Genomic DNA, 15631 nt, shown 5'->3' with positions numbered 1-15631 from the left:
ATCTCGCATTTATAATTTTAAAGAAATTCTGATTAAAATGATAATACATCAAAGAAAATCAATTTTTGAATATAATCAATTAACAAAGAAAAAATAAAACGATCGAATGCAAAAAATTAATTAAGAAATAAGACGTTTCTAAGATGATTCGATTAAACGTGATTAAACATGTTTGTTGAATCTTCTATAATTAAATATTTATAAGAAATATCTAAACGTCAATTATTTAAAAAATGGAAGATAAAAATCCCGAAAGAAAACATGATCATTGTAATCTCTATTTTAGACAAACATCGATCAAATCTATTTTTCTTTTAAAGCATCATATTTGTCATGTTTTCCTTAAAATCGTTGGAAACTTTTTTTTTTTGCAATGGATTCCTTCTCACAAACGATCGAGCTATACGTCGATTTTCGTGCAAATGAAACAGCATTTTTTTAATGTAAAACATTTTGTTAATGTTTCAGGTTTCCAGGTATAGATTGTACCTTTTTTATTTATTTATTTATTATTATTATTATTTAAGAAGTTTGATATTTCGTATCAAAATTCAATTTTAATCGAAAACAATCGACATCGGAAACCTCGAAACAAACACGAAAAAAGCCTGCGATCACTCGATAAATAATCTCGTCGTTAATCAAAGCTGCTTCTTCCCATCTCAAGGGAACAAATCACTCGTCAAAAATCGCTAACTAACCATCTGCGAGTGCCTTCGAATCCCAAAGTTGAACTTCCGGCCGGATTCGGTGCCATCGGTGGCCGTCGCGGTGAACGTAAACGTAGGTACATGAAAATGAGGAAACACGTGGTGATGATGGTGATGGTGATGATGATGATGCGAATAATGATGGCCAACATCCTCCTTCGAGGCCGACCAACTACTAGTCGCTGGTTGTTGTACGGGTATATGAATCTTTAGAAACGGCAATTTCAACCGGATACCGCTTCTTCCATGGTCGCCAATATTCGTAGAAACGTTCGATACTTCCTTCTCATCCGAGATAGGCAATAAACAATTTGGAATACCTTGAGACGCGCTGACCAAACTCGGGGCTAAACTCGAGCAAATAGCTGCACTGGCGATACTTGATCGCCTGATGGGATTAACGCTCGTGCCCGACAACACTGATAATTGCCCGTCCTGATAATTGGGCGAATTGGATACACTTTTTGAATTTAGATCGATATTCAACGTAGGCAAAGTCGATCTTCTTTGAGCTGCGTTCGACTGATTCGCTTCCTCTGAATTTTTAATGCTTTGATTATTGGTTATAGGTTCTTTCGTATCTTGGTCCTCTTCTTGATGGTTTTTACGCGAAATCTCCTCCAGACTGGACGAACGTGTGGACATGATTTTGTAATATCGTCTGAGTAAAAGTGGGGAGACTCGAGGGATGGATGGACAGGCGAGTTCTTCGATCTTGGAAGATTTGGATGCATCTTTGGAATTTGGATCAACGTTGAACGTAAACGATGATTCTGTGTTTCTCGTTCCCGATTTATTCGTGACGATATCTCTCGTCTCGAGCGAATTTTCTCCAGTTTCCAGACTCGACGAGTGTGGTGGAATCGTGGGCATGAATTTGTAACATCGTCTGACTAGAAGCGGAGACACTTCGGAAGAAACAATTGGATGGTCAAGCGCGGAGGTTTCTTGGATTTCTGGTGTAGTTATTATTGATTGTTTCCTCTCGCTCGATCGAGGAAGTGCTTTCTTAGAATGTTGCAACATCTTCTCGTTCGTACTCTGGGTCCTCTTGCGCTCAACGGGAGAATTCATACTCGATAATCTCGTTTCATACGTGGAAAGAGATCCATGACGTTTAATGGTGGAGCCGGTAACGGGATTGGAAATTTCAACGAAAGGAAGGTAGCTGGCGGTCGAGATTGAACCAACGTGATCCAACTTGTTGATCGAATTTGCATTCTCGTAGGAGCGTCCTTCGATGGAATACTTGATCGTCGAATAAACTGGGCCAAAGTTTCCCTTCTGTTCAAAACTGGTCGAAGGTGGAGGGATCTCGTTGCTGGAATCAAAGATTCCACGATTCTCGTTCGAAACTTCCGTGGAGGTGGCCAAAGATCGTGTTTCGCTTTCCAAACTGTCACTTTGCATCTTCTCCAACTGCTTCCTGCTTCTCCCAGAATCGTCAGAAAAATTTTCATCCGCCAGCTCATCCATTTTCCTCCTCTTCTGATCATCGTTTCGATCCTCTGAACTATCGGAATCGATCGATGTTCCGAATTGAAAATCGCTTGTTCTCTGCCTCTCACGTTCGTTCCAATTGTCCTCGACGTTCTTGTTCAAGATTTTTTCAGGCAATTGATCATTGATCGAAAACGAAGATTCTTCCTGATCGAATGAAAAATTTTTTATTCCAGATTCTTGTCCACCGATCGTTACATTGGAATCCGTTTCTATCGTGATGGAAATTTTTCTGTCCATCTCTCTGATTGTTTGATCCTCCGCTTCTTTGTTGTCTTCATCGTCCTCCTCCTCCTCGATACTGATTCGAAAATGATGCGTCGTGATTTTAACACGATCATCTTTGGTCTTCCGCATGGCATTCTTTTCTCGATGTGCTCCAACGAAAATCCGAGATAAAGATTACTATGCATAAATACGTGAAAAAATGTACGCTTGAAATATTCTTTAAAAAGAGAAATATAGAAGTGGAATATCAATATTCTCAATGGAATATGGCCATCTGTTCAAATATTAGAATCTCGTGTTTTTAACTTGTAACTCTTTTATCGAATAACTTTGATAAAAAAAATTTGTGATTACTTTTTGAAAAATTATGGCACATAGTGTAGATGAAATTGAATTTACAATGTGTTTGATGATAAATATGTACGAAATTAAAATGATCGATATATTATGTTCCAAGAATTTTTTTTTATTTCGTATTCATTCACTAATAAAATTTTATAAAAATTTATGTTATTTGTTTAAAGACAATGTTTAAAAGTAAGAATTTTCCACGATTTGTATTGTGAAAGATGAGTCACGAGTTCTAATAACATCTTACTTTATCGATTAATTTATCTAACTAAGGAAGTATCATAAGATCTTAGATCAATAGAGACAGATCGTAAAATAAGTGTTTATTTCAAGGAACAGATTTTACCATTGAGAAGTTATCAAAAATTATAATGTTAATACAAATGATAAGAATCATTCAAATTTTTTATGAGAGGAATGTTTAAAAAAAGAAAATCCATAGATAAAAATACCTTGATCGACCAAAGGAAACCATAAAATCCAAAGTACAATAAAATATCATCCATCCTATTCATTTTAAACACCTATACTTGGAAATATACGATAAGATATTCTCCATCTCATAAAATTTAAACCACATTCAATATCATAAAATACAAACTGTTCAAAATTCAGAAAATATGATCAGATATTCTTCAATTTTAAATCACATTCATTCATAAAATTCAAAATATAATAAAATATTTGCCATCCCATCAATCTTAACACACATTCAATTCCATAATCAAAAAGATAAAAATATTCTCCATCATATGAATTGTAAAATATATCTATACTATGAACTTTAAATCACCATTATTCAGTACCATAAATTTTACAAAATCCAAGTTTTATATAATATTCTTCAACAGCCTTAAATAAAAAGAAAGCATTACTTTCTATAGAAACAAAAATATAGTAAAATATAATCTATCTGTTTTACATTTTGTGAATTTTAAAGTCACAATCAATACTTTACAAAGATAGATTCTCAATCAAATCTCTACATAACCAACGCCACAGATATTCTATTGTATATCTATTCTAGATATTTTTTCTATAAAATATCATCTATCTCTTCCTTATTACATCAAACCAACGAATCCTAAAGTTGAAATTACGAAATAACATCTTCCATCGATTACTATAAATATTGTGAACCGTGGACTAAAATATAAACCCTATAAAATCCAAAATTATATTTCCTTCATCGACAATAATATATTCAATACCGTAAAAGACGGACCCTCGACAACGTGGTGAGCCTTAGCATCTTTTCCAAATTTCTGGTCGTCATCTCTTTCCCCCTTTTTTTTCCAATCCTCCTTCTATTCCTTCGTCACCTCCTCGAAACGAACGCACCTTTACTTATGGCTTCTTGAAAACGCACGAGATCCACTGGGAAACGCGTGCGATCCGCGACGCCAACAGATCGGTTAAGAGCATCGTCTGGCATATCGTGCGACATTTATATATCCGACGTAGGATCTTTAAAGTCGTGTACACAAGTCGTGCGGAATCGCGTGTATTAACAACGTGCTCTCTCGTCGTGCTCCAGTCGTCATCCACATCGGTACACTATTGTTTGCGGAAAGCCATTTGATTAACCCTGCTACGTGTAACTAAACGTAGTGCGTATTTTACTTAGTTATTAAGTCTGAGTTTGTATAGATTTTTATTTCGCATTAATGTAAAACGCGCCCCATTCTTTTCGATGGAAAGAATGAAAATTTTTGAATGGCTGACATTATGAAGCTTTTACAGCTTTTTTAAAATATTTCTTTTGGAAGATTATTTATTTTATATATAATAGTGCAATTATTGTCGAATATTTTGCTAGAAAATGTTACAATGAACAAAATAAGTGAATAAGGATATCGTGATGAGCTTCTTGTTTTATGAAATAAAATAATAAAATTATTAATAATTGTGTTAATGTGAATTTCATGGAATAATTTATGGAATAACATTAAATGATTAAATAATAAATATATTCCTTTGCATCGGTGAAATTATCATCATTATTATATACATGAATTCTAGAAATTAAAATAATTATATTATTTATCAATCTTAAATTATTATGATAATTTAATAAATAAGCTTCAATCGACTTTTTTATATACCAACTTTCATGTTTTGTTTCGTCTTTTAAAATCGATTCTCCAAAGATATCACAAATATAATTAACATTCATATAATATCTTTAGTCTTAATCTTTTTAATTACTTATGAGTATGAATTCTTATGCAGAAACTTTATGAACCTGATTAAAGAAATGGAGCTTGAATAAAAATTTGTTTTCATTCTTAAAACATAATATAGTTTCGAATATTTTTGTATATTTTTATTTTTTTATTTTTTTTTTATTTCTAAAAATGTTCAATTCTCGATAATCCATATCATTTAATACGAAAATAAATTCGAAGAATTTCGAAACGAGGAAATTCGCAAGAGAGTTATTCATTGATTCACGCGTCACAAGGACAAAAATATCGTAAAGGGGGGAGATTGAAAATCGAATCGACACAAAAGGCAGACGGTCGTCGGATTCGATAGAGGAACGATCGTTATATAGGTGCCGAGAACACGGAGAATCGTATTGTGTGACGTAATCGAATAAATTGATTTAATCGTTTAAGACTGACCGTCGTAAATTTCATTTGATTACGCTACAATACCAGCTGATAGAGGAAATCTTCCTAATCGAGGGATTTTTCTCATTCTTGGTATCGATGTTTCGTGTAATTTGATATTTAAACGAATAAACAATTTTATCTTCTTTTATCTTAGAAAAGAAAAATGCAAAAAAATAAATTTTTATTTTAGAATTTTATTTTTTAGTTAGAAAAAAATTTTTGTGAATAAAAATTAAAATGAATTTTTAAAAGTGAACATTTTCTTATCTTTGCTTCTTATCTTTAATTTTGCTCGAATTATTTAGATTCAATAAAAAATTGTATATATAATAATTCAATACGAAAAGAAGAAAATAAGAAATTTTCATTATCTTATAAAGAATCTTATGAAGAATTTTTTGATGAATTCATATAGAAATAATTTTAATATCCTTCAATTTCAAGTCTTGATTATTTACAGCTGTATTTAGAAATTACGCGAAAGCATAAGTTTTATAAACGGTTCTTTATTGTCTTATCTCTATCCTTCTATCATAAAAGCTTCATTAACATTTGTTGTTAATTGACACTAGAAAGAAGTTGATTGCAATTTTTTTATGCAGATTTTTTTTTTTATTTTTCCTCTCAAATTTAATCCTTTGAAAAGATTGGTTAACTTTGAAGTGCATAATGACATTTTTACGAAATACTACTAATTGTCTGATATAGTAGATGCGTCACACTTACGACACAATGTGTTCGTATTACAAAGGAACATAAAGTATTCAGAGAATAAACGATCTATCCACAGAAATAAATTATTTTCCTTTTTATTATCTTCGCACGCTGTAACTCAAACATCTCAGTGTTATTCATAATTGTTTTGTCTTTTATATTTAGAGTGTTATCATGTTTAAGTACTTTAGAAATTGTGCTATACAATCAAGAAATAATTTATTCGATTTTCGCGATGTTTAGTCTGAATTTCATATGTTTCATATAGTAGTGTTGTATTTATTTTGGCGATAAAATTTTTTCTCCAAATAAAAAAAAAATCCGGAAGAATTACGAAGAATTTATAGAGAAAATAAGATATATTCTTTTAATTATTTTATGATATTTTATAATATAAATTTTTAATTTTATTTTTCTATTTCATAAAAACTATGCATTTAAATATTCTAATTTGCGTTATATAATAATAGATTAAAATTCTTCAGGAAAAAGAATGAACGAATTTATTATTTCTTTTGAATCGAAGAATGGAACAAAAATAAAAATATAATTTGCAATAAATTTAAAAAAAAATATGAGCCATTTGTTATTTTTCAATGCGCAAACATTGTGCGTTTAAATAAAGATACTCCATTGTTAAGAATGCAATATTGGATGGTAAATTTGTCAAACAGAGATTTCTTTCATTCGTTTGCATTCCACGATAAGTACAGTCTAATCACGCAATTGTTGTGCATAGTCTTTTGATATTCTTTAATCGCGACAGCAATGTAACAATTTAAGAAAAAATTTTATCGATTAATCTTTAAATCAACAAATAACAATAACAGTTCTTTCTTTAATCAAAATTCCAATATTTCAAAAATTTTGAAGTTCTGTAATTTTCTTTCATCATTTTTCCTTTTTATATTAAAATTTATTTTTATCATAGATTGTCATTATTTGTCATTATCATAAACGAATTAAATTTTTAGAATTTTTAGAATATTGTAATACCAATAAAAATAGACAAATTCTTGAAAGTTCTTTTCATATTTATAATGATTTAAAAAATACAATATAATCAATTTCAAAGAATGCAATTATTTATTGACGAAAATAAAATCACGAATGCAAACGTTAATGCAACAACTAAGGAGAGCAGAATAACCTTTATAGAAACTTTCAGTTAGAAAAATACTTTTACTCTATAGAACTAGGCGAAGAGACTGCGCGTCCTTGCACTACTCACAGCACTTGGGCCAATTAAAGCACTCAACAAACTAATCAATTGTACAATATGTCGTTTGTTAGATCTTATAAAAAGAAATATGTAACTGCGCTTGGGGACATTTAATTCCAACGTGCTATGATGCGATTTTATCTATTTAATTCTTACAATTTTTAGAAATCTTGCTTTCTCTTCTGGATAACTTTTGATAACTTTCACAGATAATTATATTTTTCACATTTTAATTTTTCTAGATATCTCGATCAAATTTCATTAAAAAAATTATATTATTTATGGAAATTTACGGTGTTAATGTGATAGTAGGTGTATTTGATTTTTACATTCAGCAAATAAAGATCTAGAACCAATTATTTATTCACGTTATCTCCATGAATCGACTATTGTAAATTGATCAGGAAGGCGGCAAAAAGTCGCGGAGGAGAGCAAATATTGGAACGTCATAACTGGTGAGTAATAAAGATCAGTATCTGGTTTCATTTATTGAAATAATGGAACATACAATTGCGACCATTAAAAAATGTAAAAATATATCATATCATATGTCATATTTTTACATATATTTACATGTATTTTATGTCATTATACATTACGTTATTCGATTATAAAATTTTGATCGATCCGTGAAAATAATTGGAGAAGATCATATTATAATAATAAATAAAAGAGAAGAAAGTCGAGAAAAATTGAAAAAAGGATTTAAAAAAAAAGAAAAAAAAATGAAAAATCTTAAAACACTAATTCAATCAATTTAACTTCATGTATGTGCAATTAATCGTTCTAAATTTCATAGACGAATAAATCGTGTTAATTGAATCCAAACGCGATTCAAGGTGTACAGAAAACGTTTAAAGACACTGTTGCATCTATCATTCTTCATTCGAGACACGTCGAAAAATGTTGGCACGTTGTCCAGGCAAACTGACAAAACGACACTAAATCGTTTTCGTTTAATTCAATTCAAAATCTTGCTCCCGGTTTCCTCATATTTATGAAGTAAATATAACATTCAACTTATAGCTTGGATATATATATAAATACAAACGAACCGTAAAGAATGTAAAATATTACATCACCTTAGAATTGGCTCACCTATGGAAAATCTTTGAAATCCTTTAGAATTCGTTGAAATTTATTTGCTCGAAATAAAAACTCGATCTAATTTTAAATCATCATTTTCAATTCACAATTTCAGAAATTTAATTTTCACATTTAAAAAAAAATTAATGCGATATCATTAAAATAATTTATATGAAAAAAGAATAAAGCATAAAAATTTAATTTTCTTTCAAGCAGAAAATTAAATTTATGAAAAAATTATTATACATTACTATAGTACATACTTGACTATAGATCAAGAATGAACTCCAGAATGAATTCCAGAAATAAGATTTGTTAATTCCAGTTTTTGAAAATATATAAAATTTTTCTAAATAATAATATTTTTCAATATCAAATTTTTTAAAAATGTATTCTTACAACAACAATTAACATCAATTAACATTCAATACATTCATTATAAATAATAAGAATAATTATTTTTAAATAAGAAAATTAAAAAAAAGAAAAAATATTATAATCGTCTTCTTTTGTCAAGTAAATAATTATTCACCGATTGATTAAACATATTTTATCGGCATTATTTTTTCTGTACCTGTTTGCTTCTGTTCCAGATCGATTGTATCACCTGTTGATAAGAAGAAAATGATCCGTAACTTCGTGCCAATCCCTGTGGAACCAAGGATGAGAGAGACGCGGCATTTTCTCGATTAGAATTCAGTAAATTGCTCCTCTCATTCGCGTATTCCATAGAAAGCAGGTCAATGTCAGGAAATACTCTCATATTCTAGTAATGATAATTATAATTGGCAGCAGAGGTCGATAAAGTCATCATTAAAACACTAGATCTTCTTTTCATCAATCTCTTTTTACTCGATGCAGTCTCTTTTCACTTTAAACTTTATGCAATTCTTTTATATATGTATATAAAAATTCATTGTCTTTTATGATTAAGCAATTCAATAGATTTCTATCGAAGCTTAAAATATATTTCAACAATATTTATTATTAATTCATTTGTATCAAAACTCTCTCTTTCCAAGTTTTTCATTCAAATTGATAAAAAAAACTTAATGATTTTTCATATGATGTTTAAATCACGTGCAATCTTTTACGAAATCACGTTTACGAAACAATTCGCACGATTTACGAATTACACAATCATAATTTATTTCTCGTTAGTACAATTTATCACATCATCCAGCGAAGTAATGATTCTCGAAGCTGTGTATCTATACATCTGCTTCGAAATAGAAATTAAATTTTCATTCAATGTAAAATTATACTTATATTATAACTTTAAAAATTATATCTATTTTTAATAAAAAATATTAACAATAAATAAATCATTAATAAAAATAAAGATATTTTATTCCTTATCACTTCTTGAAAAATCCAAATGAAAATGTTACAAATTTCAATGATAAAAATCTTCATCACATAAATCACATTTGTGCACAAATAATCAACACTTTTATTTGTCAATATTAAAATTTCAAAAATATCTTTGTTAAAAATTTTGTCCAATTATATTCAGATCGTTTAATTCATATAGAAAGAAGTTTCAATCTTTACTACGTTTTATTTAAGAATGACACAATTTCGGACAGTTTGACACGATATTATCGAGACAATTCTGAGAAATGTATCTAGAAACAACATCCAAGGAAACTTTTAAACGAATAAACGTTGCTTACCATTTCGTTCGTCATATCTATGGAAAACGTTCGAGAAGAAAATAGAATAAAAAATGTGGAAGATATAGAATCGAATCCTCGAGGGGAGATGTTTTCGTGTTGCAGTTACTTGAAAATAATTTAGTATTTCCTATTAATTTGTGGATATTGGATTGCGTAATTATCTTGGAAAAGATAAAATTTCAATGTTTCTTTACGTTTCTAACGATTCGTATATGTTTTCCTCTATTCTTTGTCTTATTGCACTATATTTTTATCTTCTATGTTTCATATAAAATGATTGATATTACTTCTTGGATAAATTAAATTCTAAATATCGAGAATTACAGATAAAAATAAAATTATTTTCTTTCGCTTATTCTTGATATAAATTTCTTTCTTCCCATGAAAAATCTTTCGTGTTTCTATAAAAATCAATATTGAATCTTCGTGAAGATCGGATGTTAAGCATAGAAAACAATATTTTTTTTAATTTCATTTGTTGCCGATACAAATCTTCTTTTTTCCTACAGAAAATTTCCTTGTATTTTTTACAAAAATCGATGTTGTTTCATGGAAATAGAGTATCGATTACAATTCTCCTTGAAAACAATACAAAATCTCTTCTCTTAGATAAATTATACGTTCTGGAAAATATAGTATTACTTTACTCTCATTGCTCTACGACGAGTTAATTAATCATAATTTTAAAATAACCGGAATAATCAATACTCACGATATCCAAGAACACACTCCAATTCCATACGACATGCAAGTCAACAAGCTTTAAACGCAACATTTTTGTCACGCATCGTTGATGTATCGCTCATATTCGTGTTACATTCGACTTATATAGATTTTCACTGAGAAACCAAGCGTACACGAACCGTTGGATCATTGCCTCGTGTTTCCTCTTTACACGAACTTAATGAAATTACCGATGTTCCTTGTTGGAAAATCAAAATTAAACACAAGTAACATCTTTCGACACGCGAATCTTCGTCTCTACTTGCGATCAATCACTCGTTCTTCAAATTATTACTCTTTATGATCAATTATACTTTCTTTTTATCGATCACTGACCATTCAATTTCGTTTTCCATTAAGAATAACAATATTTCATACCTTGTCCACGCTGTCCGGTACTTATCGTTCTGTTGCTGCACATATAAACACGTAATATAAAGAATTATTGATCTTATCTTATCAATCAATGTGTTGTACAATCGAAAGTTATTTCGTAACATGAAGCAAATCGTGAGATAATATTTTTATATATAATATTTTTTCTAATATGGATGATCTTAATTAATTAAACAAAAATCTTCCACTCGTAGAGTACAATGTCCGAACTTTTTTCCATTTTGAAGCTAGATATCGTGTAATGATATTTGTCAAAAGAGAACATTGTAACGTCATGTTAAATAACATTGTCTTCTTCTTGGTTCTCTTCTTCTTCGGATGAAATAAAACATTGAAGATATTATCACTCGTTTTATAATAAAAATTGTTGCGATTATGCGACAAAAATAAAAGGTATCGCCATCATAAAGATAAAATCGAATAAAGGTTTTTAAATATCACTTTGCTTTGAATATTCTGTGCTTTTTTATATTTTGTAATGCGTATTTTGTGCACATTTTTAAATTTTCCATAAATGCGCATAAAAACTACAACCAAAAATTTCAGAAAACGTTTTAAATAGTTGATAAAAAATTGGCATAAATGTATTCATATTCAAACCGTACTTTAAAAACAAATCACATCAATATCGATGAATAAATAAATAAATATTTCTTGAAATAGATAAAAGTTTCGAAAATTTTTTCATCAAAATATATGCGCAAGAATTGTTATCGCGAAATTGCAACGCACGAAATTGAAATAAAAAATTAGAATGGTTTTTGCAATAAAAATAACATATACGCCGTTGGAAAATTTACACATAGAAAATAGTTTAAACACTGGTATATGAATAGACTGGATGTTTATGCAAAACAAAATTTATAAGATTTGCTCTGCCTCAGATATCATTTTATGCTTCTTCGAATATCAGAATTCGGCAAAGTTTTTTTACATTTAAATTTTTCATAAATATGCGCAGTCTATATACGAATTGTAATTTTATTAGACACGATTTAAAAATATGTATCACGTTCGATTGCTTATTGAGAAGTAAATTAAAAAATCAAAGCCAATCGAATAGATAATTATCGTTATCTTATAATTTGATAATATCGTGATAAAATATGTTTTTAATTGATATGCTATCGATCAAAAAAATATATTCATCCAATGATAGAAAAACGATCAAAATAATATGATTTTGATCGTGAAAATTAATTCTTGATATATTTTTATAATCACAGATTTTTAATATTGTATTTTAAATAATTTTATTTTTCGTGGATAAAGGGTGCAAATTTGCAAATAATTTAATTCTTATTTTTATGATTGATACATATATGGAATTGATATATAAGAATTGAACAAATTTTTCTTTAATCAGGTTACTCAATTTTTATTTGTATTCTACATATGATAAAGATGCTTAATAATTTTTATCGTGAAAAATATAGAGTGCAAAGTAAAATTAAATGATGCTAATTAAAACCAAAGTGATGGATGATTTGATAGAAAATAAATTAATTATAATTATTATATACAATATAATATACATAAAATATTAGTGATTGAAGTTTTTTATTTATTTCAACTTTAATATTTTCTATATTTATATGTGAAAAATTACTAACAAAAAAATTGCTAATTTATAAACTTAATAAATAGTCATATAATGATCTTAATTAATAAATTGTCATATAATAAATTATGAATAATAAATAGAAATCAAATTAATCAAAATATATATTATAATTCAGCCTGGCACCCAATAACATTCACACTGAGAGATATCACGTAAAAGCATTTTTGGCATCATGTTGCTATGCAATGACTACTATCATGATTCATAATGATCGTATTGGCGATATCACAAATATAACGATTAATTTGATTTAATTGAATAGTAATGAATCTGAGAAAATGATTAATTAACAAAGAGTTAAAGAGTCTCCATGTAAATTTTTCAAAAATGATTAATAAATAAAAAGTCAATTATAAATCTAAAAGTTATTTATATATTTTAATAAGATAGTTCAAATATATATGTATAAAGTAAATTTTTAGAATTTATTATATATTAAATTATTTCTTTTTATTAATTGGATATATAAAATAAATCAAAAAATTAAAAATATAAAAACAGAACTCGCTACTAAACACGTCAATCCAATCATTAACATATCATCTCGCTTCATTTGGATAATGATAGATGATACAATAGAAATAATAATCACACAAAAATTCACTGAAATTTTTTCACATTAATAATCAAACCAAATATTCAACGAGATTATAATTGACAAATAATGTCACTATGAAATACAATATTTTTTTAACACTTTCCTAAAAATTAGAATCATCTATATTAAATCTAGAATGAAGAAATCAAACCTACAACTGCAATTTACGAATATTTACCAGCTTATATATATTTCTCATTTCTGTGTGAATTTGTTAAAAATGATCAATAAATAAAGAAATATCTAAAGAAAAATTCCAAAATCATTTTCGAATAATCGAATTAAACTTCAAATAGATATAATTTATAAATTGAGCCAATTATAAAACAAGACAATGTAGCTTACGTCAGAAACACGAACTATCAATCAAATCGAATAGTTTAAACTACAAAACTAGCTTAATACGTTCACTGATGATCAGAATTCGATTACCTAATTTATCAATGAATGAATCTCTTACTTATTTCAAAACTTTATATATATACATTATAATGATGATATTTGAATGATTTAAAAGCTTTCCTTTCAAATTTAATATGCTCTATTAAAAGAATTATATGTAATATAATTTTACATTAATTATTCAGAATATTTTCTCAAAATTTCATTTCTATTTAATATATAAATAACATTTAATATATTTATACCTTTAACATTAAACTTTCATCTTCAAATTTATAATGTTTAATGTATGGATATTTCACATTAATTATCCAAAAGCTATTCTCACTAATATTTCACTAATATTTATTCTATAATTTTTTAGACGTCATTTGATATTATTTTACACATTATTTTCAGAGACTTTTCAAAATTCACTACACTTCACAAACTTATAATACTATCATTTTCAACATCTTCAATTTTAAATTCACAAAATTCGAATATATGAATTTTTAAAACACAATTTTATATTAATTATCCAAAAACTTTTTCTCAAAATTTTACTAATATTTGAAATATTTATAATAACTCATCTTCATATATTATTTTTAAATATTTCTTAAAATTTATTATTTATTATTTTCTAAGCTTTTTCAAAATTCATTCATAACGTATAATATCTTTATACTTTCAATATCTTCAATTTCAAATTCATAAAGTTTAAGAATACAACACAATTACAACACAATTATCAAAATGCTTTTCTCGAAATCCACTGATATTTAAGACACCATTAATTAATATTTAAATCCCTATAACAACTCATCTTTATACATTATTCTCGAAGAATTGCACAATTATTTTCCAAGCCTTTTCAAAATTCATTCACAACAACTTTTCAACATCTTCAATTTAGAATTCACAATGTTTGATATTCGAATAATATTCTACCACACACAAGTATCATAAAAGTACTACCGAATCAGATCCTGTGCACAGTGATCGAAAAGATTCGTGGATTCGTGATATGTCAATAAGGATAGAGGACATCGTCTGTTCCTCGATTTATTCGTCGATCAACGATCACGACGTTCTCGTATTCCTTCTGGCAGTCATGCAAACACCCTCTTTCGTGACACTGAGGGATGTTCAAGCTTGTCACAACGAGGTTTCTTTCTGGCACACGCGGATTTCGCCGTCTCCGTATGAACGGAGACGGATAAATCACTGTCGCACCCAGTGTTCGTGCATTGGCACGTACCATCGAAGGTAAACGAAAATAGTCGTGCCCCTCTATCATAAATATATCTAAACTTGGATTTAGAGAAGGCGAAGACGCTGAATCGCTTCGCGCGATATATCGTTGAGAGAGAGATATATACTCGGTTTGTTATTAAAAAATTTTTCTCAATAGTTTTCCGAAATAATGAATAACGAAATAAAATAATGAAGTGGATCATAGTTACACATTTCAATGATGCTTTGTAAAATTTTATATGCTTTACGTAAAGAAAATCGAAATATTTGTACTATTCTATTTTTCCAAAATGAGTTTAACTTATTTGAATTTATTTGAAATAATAAATAATAATCTGTAATCTAATTAATTTATAATATTGTCAATTTTTAAATAAAAGAAACGCTTAACTTACTGGAGCTGGAGTATAATGATGAAACGAGTGAAAATGAAAAATAAATCACGTTATACATTTCTTGCACCAAGAAACCGCGTATAAAAATAACAGATAGAACTTTTGGAACACCTAATAAATTCTTGGAAGTTGGCATTTAAATTCGA

At 28.3% G+C, this 15631-nt stretch overlaps 1 protein-coding gene and 1 long non-coding RNA gene across 20 annotated transcripts in view; one reads left to right on the top strand and one right to left on the bottom strand.

The window, feature by feature from the left end:
* LOC107995412 (kinase D-interacting substrate of 220 kDa) overlaps nt 1-15631 on the bottom strand; it is a 39490-nt gene that overhangs the window by 13191 nt on the left and 10668 nt on the right. Inside the window, exons 1-2 of one of the 19 annotated variants that reach the window (XM_017052919.2) lie at nt 14097-15259; nt 702-2615 (exon numbers count right to left, since the gene is read on the bottom strand). The exons of 13 other annotated variants lie outside the window; for them this stretch is intronic. In XM_017052919.2, the coding sequence (XP_016908408.2) occupies nt 702-2567 (1866 nt within the window). In that variant the 5' untranslated portion in view covers nt 2568-2615; nt 14097-15259. 5 more of the 19 variants (XM_062084346.1, XM_062084345.1, XM_062084347.1 and 2 more) reach the window with 5 other exon arrangements.
* Nucleotides 6435-9771, top strand: LOC133667247 (uncharacterized). The gene is made up of 2 exons (XR_009832563.1): nt 6435-7798; nt 9023-9771. It is a non-coding gene; the product is annotated as an uncharacterized LOC133667247 (long non-coding RNA).

This window comes from Apis cerana, linkage group LG14 (genome assembly GCF_029169275.1).
Source record: "Apis cerana isolate GH-2021 linkage group LG14, AcerK_1.0, whole genome shotgun sequence".
In the NCBI taxonomy this organism is placed as follows: domain Eukaryota; kingdom Metazoa; phylum Arthropoda; class Insecta; order Hymenoptera; family Apidae; genus Apis; species Apis cerana.
Note: the sequence above shows the minus strand (reverse complement) of the source record. Positions and strands in the feature narration are given on the sequence as shown.